The sequence below is a fragment of the Oncorhynchus keta genome, chromosome 22 (genome assembly GCF_023373465.1).
Source record: "Oncorhynchus keta strain PuntledgeMale-10-30-2019 chromosome 22, Oket_V2, whole genome shotgun sequence".
Lineage (NCBI taxonomy): Eukaryota > Metazoa > Chordata > Actinopteri > Salmoniformes > Salmonidae > Oncorhynchus > Oncorhynchus keta.
In genome coordinates, this window is record NC_068442.1 from 49688224 (window position 1) to 49708088 (window position 19865).

General features: G+C 40.8%; 1 protein-coding gene across 11 annotated transcripts in view; it reads right to left on the reverse strand.

The window, feature by feature from the left end:
• Window positions 1–2116: 2116 nt before the first annotated feature.
• alpi.2 (alkaline phosphatase, intestinal, tandem duplicate 2) overlaps window positions 2117–19865 on the reverse strand; it is a 38661-nt gene continuing 20912 nt past the window's right edge. Inside the window, exons 5-13 of one of the 11 annotated variants that reach the window (XM_052475502.1) lie at window positions 13974–14146; window positions 11014–11139; window positions 10673–10742; window positions 8907–9041; window positions 7637–7828; window positions 4465–4581; window positions 3226–3953; window positions 2500–2653; window positions 2117–2441 (exon numbers count right to left, since the gene is read on the reverse strand). In XM_052475502.1, the coding sequence (XP_052331462.1) occupies window positions 3664–3953; window positions 4465–4581; window positions 7637–7828; window positions 8907–9041; window positions 10673–10742; window positions 11014–11139; window positions 13974–14146 (1103 nt within the window). In that variant the 3' untranslated portion in view covers window positions 2117–2441; window positions 2500–2653; window positions 3226–3663. Of the gene's footprint in view, window positions 2442–2499; window positions 2654–2698; window positions 3954–4464; window positions 4582–7636; window positions 7829–8906; window positions 9042–10672; window positions 10743–11013; window positions 11140–13973; window positions 14147–19865 lie in introns of all 11 variants that reach the window. The other 10 variants (XM_052475500.1, XM_052475501.1, XM_052475497.1 and 7 more) reach the window with 10 other exon arrangements.

Genomic DNA, 19865 nt, shown 5'->3' on the forward strand with positions numbered 1-19865 from the left:
AAAGCGGAAACACACAGCTAGGGACCATGTTCACAAATCTGATGGACCTTTAGCCATGTCTTCATGCATTTTGTGAAAGTGTGAAACCACAACAATTTCCTTGCTATTTCGTTATGCCTGTCATTTGAGGCCAAAATTGTTACAAGCGAAAATGTGGTGACACCCAACTCAGCCATCTCACAGAAAAATGTCCTCCTATCCTCAGTATACCGCCTTCAATATAACAGGACATGCTTCACAATCTGTACCTCAACACATTCCTCACACCCCATCTGGGTTTTCCCCCACTAACACTAGCCCACTTCCCAATCCACTATGACCCTGCATCAGCCTATTTTGAGCAGAAGTCCAATATCCCGCCTACAGATAATACTGATTGGTTTAATCTAGTATCTGTCAGCATTCGAACCAATTACACTTTACCATCAAAACTGGGTGGCATGTATTTTTTATTTTACCTTTATTTAACTAGGTAAGTCAGTTAAAGAACAAATTCTTATTTTCAATGATGGCCTAAGACCAGTGGGTTAACTGCCTTGTTCAGGGGCAAAACGACTGATTTTTACCTTGTCGGCTCTGGGATTCGATCTTGCAACCTTTCGGTTATGGGGTTTATCTCAATGAAGAAAAGAGGAATAATTTCCTTGTTTCGTTAGTTATGAGTAATTCTTAAATATTCTTTCACCATGTATTCAGTTAACTAGATATAGGTCAGTCAATATTTATTTAACTAGCTATAGATCAGTCAATATTTATTTAACTAGCTATAGATCAGTCAATATTTATTTAGCTCGCTATAGATCAGTCAATATTTATTTAGCTAGCTATAGATCAGTCAATATTTATTTAGCTAGCTATAGATCAGTCAATATTTATTTAGCTAGCTATAGATCAGTCAATATTTATTTAACTAGCTATAGATCATTCAATATTTTTTTAACTAGCTATAGATCATTCAATATTTTTTTAACTAGCTATAGATCAGTCAATATTTATTTACCTGGATATCGATCAGTCAATATTTATTTACCTGGATATCGATCAGTCAATATTTATTTACCTGGATATCGATCAGTCAATATTTATTTACCTGGATATCGATCAGTCAATATTTATTTACCTGGATATCGATCAGTCAATATTTATTTACCTGGATATCAATCAGTCAATATTTATTTACCTGGATATCGATCAGTCAATATTTATTTACCTGGATATCGATCAGTCAATATTTATTTACCTGGATATCGATCAGTCAATATTTATTTACCTGGATATCGATCAGTCAATATTTATTTACCTGGATATCGATCAGTCAATATTTATTTACCTGGATATCGATCAGTCAATATTTATTTACCTGGATATCGATCAGGGAATGATATGAGACCTATCTATGGCTCCATTTCAATAGTTTTGTTTTTTACAGTTCCTTTCCTTTATCACAGCGTTTCCCAAACTCGATCCCCGGGACCCCAAAAGGTTTTTTTTTTTTTTTGCCCTTACACTACACAGATGCTTCAAATGATCAACGCTTGATGATTAGTTGATTATTTCAATCAGCTGTGTAGCGCTAGGGCAAACAAAATGAACTTGGGTTCCCTAGGACTGAGTTTGGGAAAGACTGTTTCATCCTGTACTTTTTGAATAATCAATTAGCACATAATTTACTCTAAAGAAATACCCAGCTACATGTATTTTAAAAAATGTCATTCTATATTCCAAAAATATATTAATTTATTTGTTTGTTTATTTGTTATTTGTTGTCCACAGTATTGCGTTTCATAGTAGATTACTGACTGAAGTCATAGCCGTTTATCTTTTCCTTACAATAGTCATAATATAATAAATAATAATATATGCCATTTAGCAGACGCTTTTATCCAAAGCGACTTACAGTCATGTGTGCATACATTCTACGTATGGGTGGTCCCGGGGATCGAACCCACTACCCTGGCGTTACAAGCGCCATGCTCTACCAACTGAGCTACAGAAGGACCACGTCATGTTACTAACTATGACAATAAAATGGTTAACAAGCATTAACTTCTTCAAGAATTATTGTTTCCTACCAAAAAATGTCATTTTATTTGAAATGATTTAGACTAACCGCAAGTACATTTGGATACGTTTTTATAGAGTGTCAATGGAGATTATACTGTAGATCAGCTCAGTTTACACAACACCATTACTATCCATACCCCTTTCCATTTCCTTAATAACAAACATTACTATCAATACCCCTTTCCATTTCCTAAATAACAAACATTACTATCAATACCCCTTTCCATTTCCTAAATAACAAACATTACTATCAATACCCCTTTCCATTTCCTAAATAACAAACATTACTATCAATACCCCTTTCCATTTCCTAAATAACAAACATTACTATCAATACCCCTTTCCATTTCCTAAATAACAAACATTACTATCATTTCCTAATAACAAACATTACTATCAATACCCCTTTCCATTTCCTAAATAAACTATCAATACCCCTTTCCATTTCCTAAATAACAAACATTACTATCAATACCCCTTTCCATTTCCTAAATAACAAACATTACTATCAATACCCCTTTCCATTTCCTAAATAACAAACATTACTATCCATACCCCTTTCCATTTCCTAAATAACAAACATTACTATCTACCCTATCTAACCATTTCAAATAACAAACATTACTATCAATACCCCTTTCCATTTCCTAAATAACAAACATTACTATCCACCCCTTTCCATTTCCTAAATAACAAACATTACTATCAATACCCCTTTCCATTTCCTAAATAACAAACATTACTATCAATACCCCTTTCCATTTCCTAAATAACAAACATTACTATCAATACCCCTTTCCATTTCCTTAATAACAAACATTACTATCCATACCCCTTTCCATTTCGTAAATAACAAACATTACTATCAATACCCCTTTCCATTTCCTAAATAACAAACATTACTATCAATACCCCTTTCCATTTCCTTAATAACAAACATTACTATCCATACCCCTTTCCATTTCCTTAATAACAAACATTACTATCCATACCCCTTTCCATTTCCTAAATAACAAACATAACTACCCCTAACTCAATAACAAACATAACTACCCCTAACTCAATAACAAACATAACTACCCCTAACTCAATAACAAACATTACTATCCCTAACTCAATAACAAACATAACTACCCCTAACTCAATAACAAACATAACTACCCCTAACTCAATAACAAACATAACTACCCCTAACTCAATAACAAACAAACATGGGTTGAACATGATGACCCATATCTTGATTGAACATTAGCAATGCCAACAAATAAGGTATATCATTATTTCAGGACAGAAGAGCAATCCGAGTGTTGCTATTGGTCCCGTGTAGGTCAGTTGGTAGAGCGTGATGCTTGCAAAGCCAGGGTTGTGGGTTCGATATCCCCATGGGGGGGACCAATACAAAGATGGATGTACTCACTACTGTAAGAAAATCTGCTAAATGACTCAAATGTAAAATGTCTGTGTGGTGGAATATCGGAAAAATCTCAGTAGGTTAATCATAGCTGGGTCTCTACATGTTTCCAAAATCAGACAGATATAATGGAGAGGAGGGCAGGTATGAGGCCCATCAGAGGAAACAGAGTGCAGGTATGAGGCCCATCAGACAGCGAAGAGGGAGAGGAGTGCAGGTATGAGGCCCATCAGCAGCACTATGAGGCTGGGGTTGGTGGCTCCTGTGTGGTCAGGCTCTGGCTCTAGGTCTGGGATGAAGCAGTCTGTGTAGGGCTCAATGCAGGCTGCGTAGGCCATGACGTGGGCAATGTAGCTCTGCTCCTGGACCCCGTGAAAGAGGTGAGCCATGGGACCCTTGGCAAAGATGGCCACGTCCTCTGAGCCGTGAGTCTCAGATTCCAGAGGTACGGCTGACTGCTGCTTGTAATCTTTGTGATCTGAAGGGGAGGTGAGAAGGAGAGACAAAGTTAGGAGAGAGAAAATATACATGCAATTTAGAAACTGTAGGTCTTTTAAGGAGTTTTGAAAAGAGGGGAGGATAATTAATTATCAATCATTGGCTTTCATGTTGATGTTCATTTCCTAGTATTATCTGCAGTATAAAAGCATTGAAACTATTGTAATCTTCAATAACTGATATCAGGGTTGGGGTCAATTTGAACTAAAGACTGTCAATTCAAGAAATAAACTAACATTTTAATTATATTTTAAATAACTTCTCATTAAACTGAAAGTATAAGATTTTATTTTTTAAAGTTGAATTTTTTAAATGTACATTTTAAATGCAATTTACTTCCTAAATGTACTGCCCCGCCCCTAATTCTTTTGCCAACACAATTTTTCCATTTAATTAGACAAGATTGTCTTATTTTGCTGTCCTTTTCCTCTACACATTCTGTTAAATTTAGAGTTCCTCAATATGATGCATCACTTTAAAGCCAAACGTACCTGCTTCCGTCGTGTTGACATCTGCACGAGATCCATTGACTAACTTGTATCCCGGTCCGTTTCCATAGAGTGTGGTGGTAAAGCTCTTTTTATCGTCAGCCAGGTTACGAGACAGACCTTCAAGACACAACGCATACCAGCATGCCATTAGATTTTGTCAGTCTAACACTAAGCTTGCTCAAATACACATAACATCCCCCTTGACCACATAATTATATAAACCCCTATGTTTAGCCCCCCAAAAATAGCATTAAAGCAAAATGGAATAGGGGGCCTGATCTATACACTGCATTTTATGGCCATATTTGATGGACCATGTATGATGTGGTCTACCTAGGGATGCAAAGAGTGCATATATTACTGGAAACTTTCAAATTTACCTGTAAACTACCAACATCTTAGTAGCTTTCAAGCAGGGGTTGGAACCGGTTCAGGGAACAAAACCGAAAACAGTAAAAGAGCGAAATCAGAACCTGGAACGAAAGTGATCTCTACTGTTCCAGAAAATAACCGTTATTTTCAAAGGTATGGGAACCGGTTGATACATTTATTTGACTTTCTAAGCATTTTTTCCAGCCCCACAAAAAAACGCAACAAAGCGCCTATGCAAACCACTTACGCTGTCACTCAGAAACATATTCCAGTGCCTGCCTTCCAGCTGAAAATCTTTGCCAGTGTGTGTAATTGTGTAGGCTACCTGCTACCCCATCTGAAGCCTAGGTTACTGTAGCCCCTCCCCCTCCGAAGCCTAGGTTACTGTAAGCCCCTCCCCCTCTGAAGCCTAGGTTACTGTAGCATACTGACGTTACAAGCGAGATTTAGAAATTAGGGAAATATTTTGGATTACATTATACTATAGTTATTACGTTTCACATTGGATTTATTAGCCACAAAAAGGTAAGGCATGTTTTTATTGTACCACTCTGGACACACAAGCTTGTTATCTGGCTCGCTCGCTCTGGTCCAACATTAAGCAAACTCAAACTCAAGACATTCAAAGTTCCTCCATAGAAGCCACAAACTCCTCTAATTCAGATAATGCATGTCATAACAAGATACCCAGCGCTTCAAGCCTCTCCCTCTCTTCTGACCAGCAAAATGTCAATCGCATCTCTCGCCACCTGTCTTTCCATCACACATGTAAACAACTATAGCTTGCACTTCCCATAACAAGCTGCTCTATCAGCACTGATTGGTGAAGTAATTTAAAATAAGTTGATTTCAAGAGGTTTAAAACAGAACAGAAAGGAATTATCCACTGAGTGTACAAAACATTAAGGACACCTTCCTAATATTGAGTTGCCCTCAGAACAGTTTCAATTCATCAGGGCATGGACTCGATCAGGGCAAGATGTCGAAAGCCTTCCACAGGGATGCTGGCCCGTGTTGACTCCTATGCTACCTTTCTAATATTGAGTTGCCCGTTCAGACCGAAACGATTGGAAAATAATTTAAGTTCCACCCCGTTTTCAAGTTTATTTCAAGTTTATTTTAGATGAACCTTTATTCAGATGATCAAAATGTGTCTGTAGTAGTGGTGCCTCTAGTAGTGGTGCCTCTAGCACTGAGATGCAGTGCCTTTGACCGCTGTGCCACTCGGGAGCCCCCGCGTGGCCTCATCACATGTAATGTACAGAGTATTCAGAAAGTATTGACTTTTTCCAGATTTTGTTATGTTACAGAATTATTTGAAAATGTATTAAATAAATGTTTCCCCTTCATCAATCTACACACAAAACCCCATGATGACAAAGCAAAAATAAGTTTAGAAATTTTGGCAAATGTAAAAAAATAAATAAAATAATAATAATATCACATTTACGTACAGTGCCAGTCAAAGTTTTGGACACACCTTCTAATTCCAGGATTTTTATTTATTTGGACAATGTTCTACATTGTAGAATAATAGTGAAGACGTCAAAACTATGAAATAACACATATGGAATCATGTAGTAACCAATAAAGTGTTAAACAAATCAACATAATTTTTCAACATATTTCTTCAAAGTAGCCACCCTTTGCCTTGATGAAAGCTTTGCACACTCTAGGCACAGCATGATGCTGTCACCACCATGCTTCACTGTAGGCATGGTGCCAGGTTTCGTTCAGATGTGACGCTTGGCATTCAGGCCAGAGAGTTCAATCTTGGTTTCATCAGACCAAAGAATCTTGTTTCTCATGGTCTGAGAGTCTGTAGGTGCCTTTGGCAAACCCCAAGTGGGATGTCATGTGCCTCTTACTGAAGGCTTCCGTCTGGCCACTCTACCATAAAGGCCTGATTGGTGGAGTGCTGCAGAAATTGGTGTCCATCTGTAAGGTTCTCCCATCTCCACAGAGGAACTTTTGAGCTCTGTCAGTGACCATCGGGTTCTTGGTCACCTCCCTGACCAAAGCCCTTCTCACCCGATTGCTGAGTTTGGCTGGGTGGCCAGCTCTAGGAAGGGCCTTAGTGGTTCCAAACTTCTTCCATTTAAGATTGATGGAGGCCACTGTGTTCTTGGGGTCCTTCAAGGCTGCAGACATTTTTTGGTACCCTTCCCCAGATCTGTGACTCGACACAATCCTGTCTCGGCGCTCTACGGACAATTCCTTCGACCTCAAGGCTTGGTTTTTGCTCTGACATGCCCTGTCAACTGTGGGACCTTATATAGACAGGTGTGTGCCTTTCCAAATCATGTCTAATCAATTTCATTTACCAGAGGTGGACTCCAATCAAGTTGGAATAACATCTCAAGGATGATCAACGGAAACAGGATGCAGCTGAGCTCAATTTCGAGTCTCATAGCAAAGGGTCTGAATAATTATGTCAATAAAGTTTTACATTTTTTAATTTTTTTAATACTTTTGCAAACATTTCTTTAAAACGTGTTTTCTTTTTGTCATTATAGGGTATTGTGTGGGGATTTCTGAGGACATTTTTTCAATTAATAAATTTAAAACATTTGTCTAATGTAACAAAATGTGGGAAAAAAAGTCAAGGGGTTTGAATACTTTCCAATGGCAAATAAGACATTTTTAAAATAAAATAAATTATGACAAAGCTGTAAAACAATATCCTAAATATAAACCATCAACTTAGTGAATACCATTGATGTTTAATATGTTTTCTTTGGCGAATTACCGGTAGCTTTGTAATGCTAGGCCTAACTATGGACTTCATGATGTAGCCTACCTAAGACGGGGTTCCCTCTGTTGGAGTACCCTCCAAAGGAGAAGACGTGGGAGTGGTCAGCAGTGACCACAGACAGAGTGTCCAGCTCACTGGTCAGTTCTGCCGCCCGCTCGATGGCATTGTCAAACTCCACCGCCTCCGTCAGGGCAAATTTGGCCCCGCTGCCATGGTGACCGTGATCAATTCTCCCCCTTGAAGTGAAAATCCCCCGCAGCAATTGTCAATATAATATGATCTTTATGAATTATATTTGTTAGTCTCCTCACTCGCAGAAGCTTTAAATAGATGTAATAGGCTGTTAAACTGTGCTCCATCTAGGAGAGATGATGTCACTGTCAAAATTGTACTCCATCTTGGAGAGATGATGTCACTGTCAAAACTGAACTCCATTTTGGAGAGATGATGTCACTGTCTAACCCATACTCCATCTTGGAGAGATGATGTCACTGTCAAAATTGTACTCCATCTTGGAGAGATGATGTCACTGTCAAAACTGTACTCCATCTTGGAGAGATGATGTCACTGTCAAAACTGTACTCCATCTTGGAGAGATGATGTCACTGTCTAACCTGTACTCCATCTTGGAGAGATGATGTCACTGTCAAAACTGAACTCCATTTTGGAGAGATGATGTCACTGTCAAAACTGTACTCCATCTTGGAGAGATGATGTCACTGTCAAAACTGTACTCCATCTTGGAGAGATGATGTCACTGTCTAACCTGTACTCCATCTTGGAGAGATGATGTCACTGTCAAAACTGAACTCCATTTTGGAGAGATGATGTCACTGTCAAAACTGTACTCCGTCTAGGAAAGATGATGTCACTGTCAAAACTGTACTCCATCTAGGAGAGATGATGTCACTGTCAAAACTGTACTCCATTTTGGAGAGATGATGTCACTGTCAAAACTGTACTCCATTTTGGAGAGATGATGTCATTGTCAAAACTGTACTCCATCTTGGAGAGATGATGTCACTGTAAGAAGGAACACCATGTACAAATTGTCAACAAAATGTAAGAACTAAAATGGAATGACATACTTGATGGTCATTGATTCATAGGGCTTGAGTTAAGTACCCTATATAGGCATGATTTCGTCCACAATTACTCCTGTACAATACACTCCCCAACTACTGCCAACTGCATTAGTTTACACTGAAAAGCTCTCGTCCTCCTGATTTGATTATCCTGGCCTAGGTTCTCCTACACAGGACATCATTTGGGGATGCTGTTACCCAAGGTCATCCAGGGATGTATCAATACTCATCTTCCACAAAGAGGTAGTATCCTTTGGGGTTCCTGCGGAGGATCTTGATGGCTTTGTCCACCATCTCAGTGAGGGAAGGGTCCAAGGTATGGTCACGCTCTAGCTCATAGCGGCAGTCACTTGGCTCAAACAGACCTGGATTAGAAAAAACACAGAGGGAAATCCCCAGGTAAAATGGCCAATCCACTGTTACAAGATATGGGTGAATAGAATGCAGAAAAGAAGCATTCAGTAATATTGACTATAAAACGTTTTAACAGTTGAAATCGGAAGTTTACATACACCTTAGCCAACTACATTTAAACTCAGTTGTTCACTATTCCTGACATTTAATCCTAGTAAAAAGTCCCTGTCTAAGGTCAGTTAGGATCACCAATTTATTTTAAGAATGTGAAATGTCAGAATAATAGTAGAGAATGATTTATTTCAGCTTTAATTTCTTTCATCACATTCCCAGTGGGTCAGAAGTTACATACATTCAATTAGTATTTGGTAGCATTGCCTTTCAATTGTTTAACTTGGGTCAAACGTTTTGTGTAGCCTTCCACAAGCTTCCCACAATAAGTTGGGTGAATTTTGGCCCATTCCTCCTGACAGCTGGTGTAACTGAATGAGGTTTGTAGGCCTTCTTGCTCGCACACGCTTTTTCAGTTCTTCCCGGGAAATTTTCTATGGGATTGAGGTCAGAGCTTTGTGATGGCCACTCCAATACCTTGACTTTCTTGTGCTTAAGCCATTTTGCCACAACTTTGGAAGTAAGCTTGGGGTCATTGTCCATTTGGAAGACCTATTTGCGACCAAGCTTTAACTTCCTGACTGATGTCTTGAGATGTTGCTTCAATATGTCCACATAATTTTCTTTCCACATGATGCCATTTATTTTGTGAAGTGCACCAGTCTTTCCTGCAGCAAAGCACCCCCACAACATGATGCTTCACGGTTGGGATGGTGTTCTTCGGCTTGCAAGCATCCCCCTTTATCCTCCAAACACAACTATGGTCATTATTGCCAAACAGTTCTATTTTTGTTTCATCAGACGAGAGGACATTTCTCCAAGAAGTACGATCTTTGTCTCCATGTGCAGTTGCAAACCGTAGTCTGGCTTTTTATGGCGGTTTTGGAGCAGTGGCTTCTTCCTTGCTGAGCGGCCTTTCAGGTTATGTCGATATAGGACTCGTTTTACTCTGGAAATAGATACTTTTGTACCTGTTTCCTCCGACATCTTCACAAGGTCCTTTGCTGTTGTTCTGGGATTGATTTGAATGGGCCAAAATTCACCCAACTTTTTGTGGGAAGCGTGTGGAAGGCTACACTACACGAAACGTTTGACCCAAGTTAAACAATTGAAAGGCAATGCTACCAAATACTAATTGAGTGTATGTAAACATCTGACCCACTGGGAATGTGATGAAAGAAATTAAAGCTGAAATAAATCATTCTCTACTATTATTCTGACATTTCACATTTTTAAAATAAATTGGTGATCCTAACTGACCTTAGACAGGGACTTTTTACTGGGATTAAATGTCAGGAATTGTGAAAAAATGAGTATCAATGTATTTGGCTAAGGTGTATGTAAACTTCCAAACTTCAAATGTATATTTTTAGCAAAGTGATGCAGACAATTACATTGATGGAAGCAACAATCTAATATAAGCTGATCTACCACCTACATTTAAAAAAAATATACATTTCAAATAATTATTGTTAACTTCTAAAAGCTCAGTGTTCCTTTCTAGCAGAGCAAGATGTACGTATATTCTTACCCATCAGGTAGTCTGTTTTTTCCGGATTCACTTTGTCAAATTCATCTTTGTTCCACACATACTTTGCATTCTGTAAAGCAGAGGTACGGGTAAGGGTTTATTGAAAAGGGTTGAGAAATGGTGAAGAAGCAGGAAAGTGGAAATTGTCTGATCTCATTGTGACTTATTGTCCAGATTCAGACTTTTTTTGTTCAGCCTACAGATACCAATAACACAAGGGTCACCAATTGCCAAGGTTGTCTAAGCTGGTATAACACCTTCAGTCCAGCATTACCACATTGCTGTGAATGAGTCCTTGATACAATTGTAGTGAAGGTTTAGTGTCTGCAGCCATGTTTAACCTGTTTGTTATTGAGCCACACTGCGGTGAGGTCAATCTTGTCGTTACGGACTCCTTTGTATGATGGATACTCTGGGTCCGGTGTTTCCTTGGAAAACATATATTTTCGTCCTCCACCAAGAATGACCTGTCACAGGACACATGGAGGTTAATGGACAGTAGATGTTGGTTGGTTTCCATGTATGGATCAATGTTCATGCTGTGGGATACATTTTGGTAGCCTGATGGAAGCAGTTTGATCGCTAACCATTCTATTTAACTTCACTGACAATCAACATGTCAGCAATTGGGTTACTTTCAACCAATCAGTGGAAGGCTTAATTCAACACACAGTGAGGGATTTTGATAAAGACGAAACGTGCTGCACCGGTCTATGGCCCGTGACGTGAACAGACCAAAGTGGTGAGGGAGGAGCACCATGTTCAAATGGACTAGTAAAACCACGCCGATTGGTCATGTTGTCAACAAGGAAGCATGATGCATCATTCAGAAATGTCTTTTCCATAAAACAAATATTTTAATTTTCAAACTAGTTGTTACTGGGAAGTCAAACGAAGGCAGATAAAGCGTGTTTATCGAAAGCCATCTCTTTAGCATGTGAACACAGAATCCTACTCATTACTCCATGTGTTTATCCAAAGCCATCTCTTTAGCATGTGAACACAGAATCCTACTCATTACTCCATGTGTTTATCCTATGTGACTTTAGTTTTGAGACGACGTCGTTGTCGGCCAGAGCAGGGCACCTGGCTCACGCCCGGGATGCAGCCTAGTTCCAAAATGAATTCCGGTGCAAACTCCTTCCACCAGGGCAACACCAAACTCCTTCCATCAGGGCAACACCAAACTCCTTCCACCAGGGCAACACCAAACTCCTTCCACCAGGGCAACACCAAACTCCTTCCACCAGGGCAACACCAAACTCCTTCCACCAGGGCAACACCAAACTCCTTCCATCAGGGCAACACCAAACTCCTTCCATCAGGGCAACCCCAAACTCCTTCCATCAGGGCAACACCAAATCCTTCCATCATGGCAACCCCAAACTCCTTCCATCAGGGCAACACCAAATCCTTCCATCATGGCAACCCCAAACTCCTTCCATCAGGGCAACCCCAAACACCTTCCATCAGGGCAACCCCAAACACCTTCCATCAGGGCAACACCAAACTCCTTCCATCATGGCAACCCCAAACACCTTCCATCAGGCCACCCCAAACTCCTTCCATCAGGGCAACCCCAAACTCCTTCCATCAGGGCAACACCAAACACCTTCCATCAGGCCACCCCAAACTCCTTCCATCAGGGCAACCCCAAACTCCTTCCATCAGGGCAACACCAAACTCCTTCCATCATGGCAACCCCAAACTCCTTCCATCAGGGCAACACCAAACTCGTCCCATCAGGGCAACACCAAACTCCTTCCATCAGGGCAACCCCAAACACCTTCCATCAGGGCAACACCAAACTCCTTCCACCAGGGCAACACCAAACTCCTTCCATCTGGGTAACACCAAACTCCTTCCATCTGGGTAACACCAAACTCCTTCCATCAGGGCAACACCAAACTCCTTCCATCAGGGCAACACCAAACTCCTTCCACCAGGGCAACACCAAACTCCTTCCACCAGGGCAACCCCAAACAACTTCCATCAGGGCAACACCAAACTCCTTCCACCAGGGCAACACCAAACTCCTTCCATCTGGGTAACACCAAACTCCTTCCATCTGGGTAACACCAAACTCCTTCCATCAGGGCAACACCAAACTCCTTCCATCAGGGCAACCCCACACTCCTTCCACCAGGGCAACACCAAACTCCTTCCATCAGGGCAACACCAAACTCCTTCCATCAGGGCAACCCCAAACTTCTTCCATCAGGGCAACACCAAATCCTTCCATCATGGCAACCCCAAACTCCTTCCATCAGGGCAACACCAAACTCCTTCCACCAGGGCAACCCCAAACTTCTTCCACCAGGGTAACACCAAACTCCTTCCATCAGGGTAACACCAAACTCCTTCCACCAGGGCAACCCCAAACTCCTCCCACCAGGGCAATTCCAAACGGCTCCTACCAGGGTAATACCAAACTACTCTCACCGGGGCATCGCAGAATCCTCCCACCTGGGTAACCACATACTCCTCCCACCGGGGAAACACCAGAATCCTCCCACAGGGGCACTGCAGAATCCTTCCACCGGGGTAACCCCAAACTCCTCCCACCGGGGAAACACAAATCTCTTCCCACCGGGCACCCCGTGACAATTATTCAATCCCCTCAGTGTTTATAATCAATTTTAGTTTCATAGTTCCGACTAGCACGTGAATGCGGCATAAGCCCAGACTGATAAGTAAAGTGAAATAGAATGGGGGATGCAGCGACTGGGCTGGTTCCACCATAACAGAATGGGGGGATGCAGCGACTGGGCTGGTTCCACCATAACAGAATGGGGGATGCAGCGACTGGGCTGGTTCCACCATAACAGAATGGGGGATGCAGCGACTGGGCTGGTTCCACCATAACAGAATGGGGGATGCAGCGACTGGGCTGGTTCCACCATAAAAGACTGGGGGATGCAGTGACTGGGCTGGTTCCACCATAACAGAATGGGGGATGCAGCGACTGGGCTGGTTCCACCATAACAGAATGGGGGATGCAGCAATCGGTCTGGTTCCACCAGGAAAACCTTTTGGGAGCAGGCTAACTTAATGTTTCAAGATGCTACATTCCAAAAAAGCTTGGAAAGTGTGGAATTACTTTTTAAAAATGTAATGTTGTATGCTATTTTGAATTATCTTGCTGGATGAGTTAACTGACTGAACTGATATGTCTTGCAATGTAAACAATACACATTCAACATGTTTCATTCACATAAGATAATATCCATTATGGTACTCAATATCCTTGAAAGTCAGCCATCTTGTCTATTATCTAAGATGACCACCTCTGGAGTCTTACATTGATGTCAGTGTTGTGGACCAGCTGGTAGGCGATGTCACGGCATCCTGCTGTGATGTCGGCGGTGTTCATGTCAGAGTCGGCGTACCAGTTTCGGTTGGCTGTGTGGGAGTAGGCGGCTCCAGGAGAGGCATGCTGCACACGGGTGGTGGAGACGATGCCCACCGACTTCCCTGAAACGCAAAACCACAGGCTCATGTTCATAAGGAACCAACGGGAGAGAAACTGAGTGACGCTGAGGGAAAGTACAACTTGTTCAATAAGAAACACTCGTTTATATTTTCTAACCTGATGTTTTACTATGGTCTCTAAACCATCTCAATATCTAGCTAACTACTCTAACTCTGAAAATACCAATGTGATATCGGACCCTTTAAAAAAATGTTCACCTAAAATGACATACCCAAATCTAACTGCCTGTAGCTCAGGCCCTGAAGTGAGGATATGCATATTCTTGATACCACTTGAAAGGAAACACTTTGAAGTTTGTGGAAATTGGAAATTAATGTAATATAACACATTAGATCTGGTAAAAGATAAACGATTTTATTTTTTTATATCCTCATTGAAATGCAAGAGAAAGCCCATAATGTAATATTGCAGTTTAGGCGCAATTTAGATTGTGGCCACTAGATGGCAGCAGTGTACGTGCAAAGCTTTAGGCTGATCCAATGAACCATTGCATTTCTGTTCAAAATGTTTTATCAAGTCTGCCCAAATGTGCCTAACTGGTTTATTGATACATTTTCAAGTTCATAACTGTGCACTCTCCTCGAACAATAGCATGGTATTATTTCACTGTAATAGCTACTGTAAATTGGACAGTGCAGTTAGATAAACAAGAATTTAAGTTTTCTGCCTGTATAAGACACCTGTATGCATGCTAATCACATTCGCACACGTTAGCTCCCGTACGGGGACACCGATCCCGTAGAGGTTAAAAATAGTCCCAGGTAGTGTCTCAATACACTTAAAAATAGTCCCAGGTAGTGTCTCAATACACTTAAAAATAGTCCCAGGTAGTGTCTCAATACACTTAAAAATAGTCCCAGGTAGTGTCTCAATACACTTAAAAATAGTCCCAGGTAGTGTCTAAATACACTTAAAAATAGTCCCAGGTAGTGTCTAAATACACTTAAAAATAGTCCCAGGTAGTGTCTAAATACACTTAAAAATAGTCCCAGGTAGTGTCTAAATACACTTAAAAATAGTCCCAGGTAGTGTCTCAATACACTTAAAAATAGTCCCAGGTAGTGTCTAAATACACTTAAAAATAGTCCCAGGTAGTGTCTAAATACACTTAAAAATAGTCCCAGGTAGTGTCTAAATACACTTAAAAATAGTCCCAGGTAGTGTCTCAATACACTTAAAAATAGTCCCAGGTAGTGTCTCAATACACTTAAAAATAGTCCCAGGTAGTGTCTAAATACACTTAAAAATAGTCCCAGGTAGTGTCTCAATACACTTAAAAATAGTCCCAGGTAGTGTCTCAATACACTTAAAAATAGTCCCAGGTAGTGTCTAAATACACTTAAAAATAGTCCCAGGTAGTGTCTAAATACACTTAAAAATAGTCCCAGGTAGTGTCTAAATACACTTAAAAATAGTCCCAGGTAGTGTCTCAATACACTTAAAAATAGTCCCAGGTAGTGTCTCAATACACTTAAAAATAGTCCCAGGTAGTGTCTCAATACACTTAAAAATAGTCCCAGGTAGTGTCTCAATACACTTAAAAATAGTCCCAGGTAGTGTCTAAATACACTTAAAAATAGTCCCAGGTAGTGTCTCAATACACTTAAAAATAGTCCCAGGTAGTGTCTAAATACACTTAAAAATAGTCCCAGGTAGTGTCTAAATACACTTAAAAATAGTCCCAGGTAGTGTCTAAATACACTTAAAAATAGTCCCAGGTAGTGTCTAAATACACTTAAAAATAGTCCCAGGTAGTGTCTAAATACACTTAAAAATAGTCCCAGGTAGTGTCTAAATACACTTAAAAATAGTCCCAGGTAGTGTCTAAATACACTTAAAAATAGTCCCAGGTAGTGTCTAAATACACTTAAAAATAGTCCCAGGTAGTGTCTCAATACACTTAAAAATAGTCCCAGGTAGTGTCTAAATACACTTAAAAATAGTCCCAGGTAGTGTCTAAATACACTTAAAAATAGTCCCAGGTAGTGTCTAAATACACTTAAAAATAGTCCCAGGTAGTGTCTCAATACACTTAAAAATAGTCCCAGGTAGTGTCTCAATACACTTAAAAATAGTCCCAGGTAGTGTCTAAATACACTTAAAAATAGTCCCAGGTAGTGTCTCAATACACTTAAAAATAGTCCCAGGTAGTGTCTCAATACACTTAAAAATAGTCCCAGGTAGTGTCTAAATACACTTAAAAATAGTCCCAGGTAGTGTCTAAATACACTTAAAAATAGTCCCAGGTAGTGTCTAAATACACTTAAAAATAGTCCCAGGTAGTGTCTCAATACACTTAAAAATAGTCCCAGGTAGTGTCTCAATACACTTAAAAATAGTCCCAGGTAGTGTCTCAATACACTTAAAAATAGTCCCAGGTAGTGTCTCAATACACTTAAAAATAGTCCCAGGTAGTGTCTAAATACACTTAAAAATAGTCCCAGGTAGTGTCTCAATACACTTAAAAATAGTCCCAGGTAGTGTCTAAATACACTTAAAAATAGTCCCAGGTAGTGTCTAAATACACTTAAAAATAGTCCCAGGTAGTGTCTAAATACACTTAAAAATAGTCCCAGGTAGTGTCTAAATACACTTAAAAATAGTCCCAGGTAGTGTCTCAATACACTTAAAAATAGTCCCAGGTAGTGTCTCAATACACTTAAAAATAGTCCCAGGTAGTGTCTCAATACACTTAAAAATAGTCCCAGGTAGTGTCTAAATACACTTAAAAATAGTCCCAGGTAGTGTCTAAATACACTTAAAAATAGTCCCAGGTAGTGTCTCAATACACTTAAAAATAGTCCCAGGTAGTGTCTCAATACACTTAAAAATAGTCCCAGGTAGTGTCTCAATACACTTAAAAATAGTCTCCTTTCCTTGTTTTTCCACTGAGGACCAAGGATGACCCCTAATTTAATGAAAGCTCTGGATGGATTTACACCAAAGGCCCATCTCCAGTACAATCCCTTTTAGATGTAAGTCGCTCAGGATAAGAGCGTCTGCTAAATGACTTAAATGTAAATGTAAATGTAGATCTGAAATAAAAGGAGGCGAAAGGAGGAATCTATTCCACTAGATCAGGGTTTCCCAAACTAGGTCCTGCCCCCCACCCCCCACCCCCCCACCCCCCTGATTGCACATTTTGGTTCTTGACCTAGCACTACTGTACACAGCTGATTCAAATAACCAACTCATTGTCAAGTTTAGATTATTTGAACCCTCTGGGTAGTCAGGGTTGGGGAGTAACGAATTACATGTAAGGGATTACATAAAACTGGTAACTGTAATCCGTTTACGTTACCAGCAAAAACATTGTACTCGGATATCAGATATTTTTGAAAAACTAGATGATTACTTTGAGGATGACTTTAAACATCAGAAAGGATGTTTTTTTTGCTGACATGTTCAAATCAGCATTGAAAAAAGGCGCAAGTTTAAGTTTGTTCCACCTGAGCGAGTCTGACCAACAAGTCAGAGACCACTGTGATGTCACAGACCACTATGATGTCAGAGACCACTGTGATGTCACAGACCACTATGATGTCAGAGACCACTATGATGTCAGAGACCACTGTGATGTCAGAGACCACTATGATGTCAGAGACCACTATGATGTCAGAGACCACTGTGATGTCACAGACCACTATGATGTCAGAGACCACTGTGATGTCAGAGACCACTATGATGTCAGAGACCACTATGATGTCAGAGACCACTGTGATGTCACAGACCACTGTGATGTCAGAGACCACTGTGATGTCACAGACCACTGTGATGTCACAGACCACTATGATGTCAGAGACCACTGTGATGTCAGAGACCACTGTGATGTCACAGACCACTATGATGTCAGAGACCACTGTGATGTCAGAGACCACTATGATGTCAGAGACCACTATGATGTCAGAGACCACTGTGATGTCACAGACCACTATGATGTCAGAGACCACTATGATGTCAGAGACCACTGTGATGACACAGACCACTATGATGTCAGAGACCACTATGATGTCAGAGACCACTGTGATGTCACAGACCACTATGATGTCACAGACCACTATGATGTCAGAGACCACTGTGATGACACAACAAATGTGTGATGGATCGGGGAGAAAGAGCAGGAATTGGCTTTTGTAGGCTACAGTCCAAGCTATGTCTTCCAATGGTGCGACTGCTGTCTTCATCCAAGGATTATACCATTTGAATAAACGCTTGGCGGTAAGGATGATAGTAGTGGTGTAGTCTAGGGCAACACGGATATCACTTACTATTGATACTATTGAGGCGGCAGGGTAGCCTAGTGGTTAGAGCGTTGGAAGTTTAAGTTCAAACCCCCGAGCTGACAAGGTAAAAAATCTGTCGTTCTGCCCCTGAACAGGTCGTTAACCCACTGTTCCCAGGCCATCACTGAAAATAAGAATTTGTTCTTAACTGACTTGCCTCGTTAAATAAAGGTCAAATAAATAAAAAATATTGACATAGCGCATTAGCGCATTGATGTGAATCACACTGTTGCTCTCTCATTTAGGTATTTGCACCTTACGGATTGTGGTTGGTGTGGATGGCTGTTCACAAATCTCAATGTGTATTTCAACCCAATAATGGTTGAATTCAAGAAGTTTAAAGATGCCTATCAATCATTGTTTTTGAAACCAGTGGACAGTCTGTGAAAAATGCGCTTTTGAAACAGCTGCATAGTGCAGATCCCAGCCTATGGAATAACAGCTGCATAGTGTAGATCCCAGCCTATGGAATAACAGCTGCATAGTGTGGATCCCAGCCTATGGAATAACAGCTGCATAGTGTAGATCCCAGCCTATGGAATAACAGCTGCATAGTGTAGATCCCAGCCTGTGGAATAACAGCTGCATAGTGCAGATCCCAGCCTATGGAATAACAGCTGCATAGTGTAGATCCCAGCCTATGGAATAACAGCTGCATAGTGTAGATCCCAGCCTATGGAATAACAGCTGCATAGTGTGGATCCCAGCCTATGGAATAACAGCTGCATAGTGTGGATCCCAGCCTATGGAATAACAGCTGCATAGTGTAGATCCCAGCCTATGGAATAACAGCTGCATAGTGTAGATCCAAGCCTATGGAATAACAGCTGCATAGTGTGGATCCCAGCCTATGGAATAACAGCTGCATAGTGTGGATCCCAGCCTATGGAATAACAGCTGCATAGTGTGGATCCCAGCCTATGGAATAACAGCTGCATAGTGTGGATCCCAGCCTGTGGAATAACAGCTGCATAGTGTGGATCCCAGCCTATGGAATAACAACTGCATAGTGTGGATCCCAGCCTGTGGAATAACAGCTGCATAGTGTGGATCCCAGCCTATGGAATAACAGCTGCATAGTGTAGATCCCAGCCTGTGGAATAACAGCTGCATAGTGTGGATCCCAGCCTATGGAATAACAGCTGCATAGTGTGGATCCCAGCCTATGGAATAACAGCTGCATAGTGTGGATCCCAGCCTGTGGAATAACAGCTGCATAGTGTGGATCCCAGCCTATGGAATAACAGCTGCATAGTGTGGATCCCAGCCTGTGGAATAACAGCTGCATAGTGTGGATCCCAGCCTATGGAATAACAGCTGCATAGTGTAGATCCCAACCTATGGAATAAAAGCTGCATAGTGTGGATCCCAGCCTATGGAATAACAGCTGCATAGTGTAGATCCCAGCCTGTGGAAT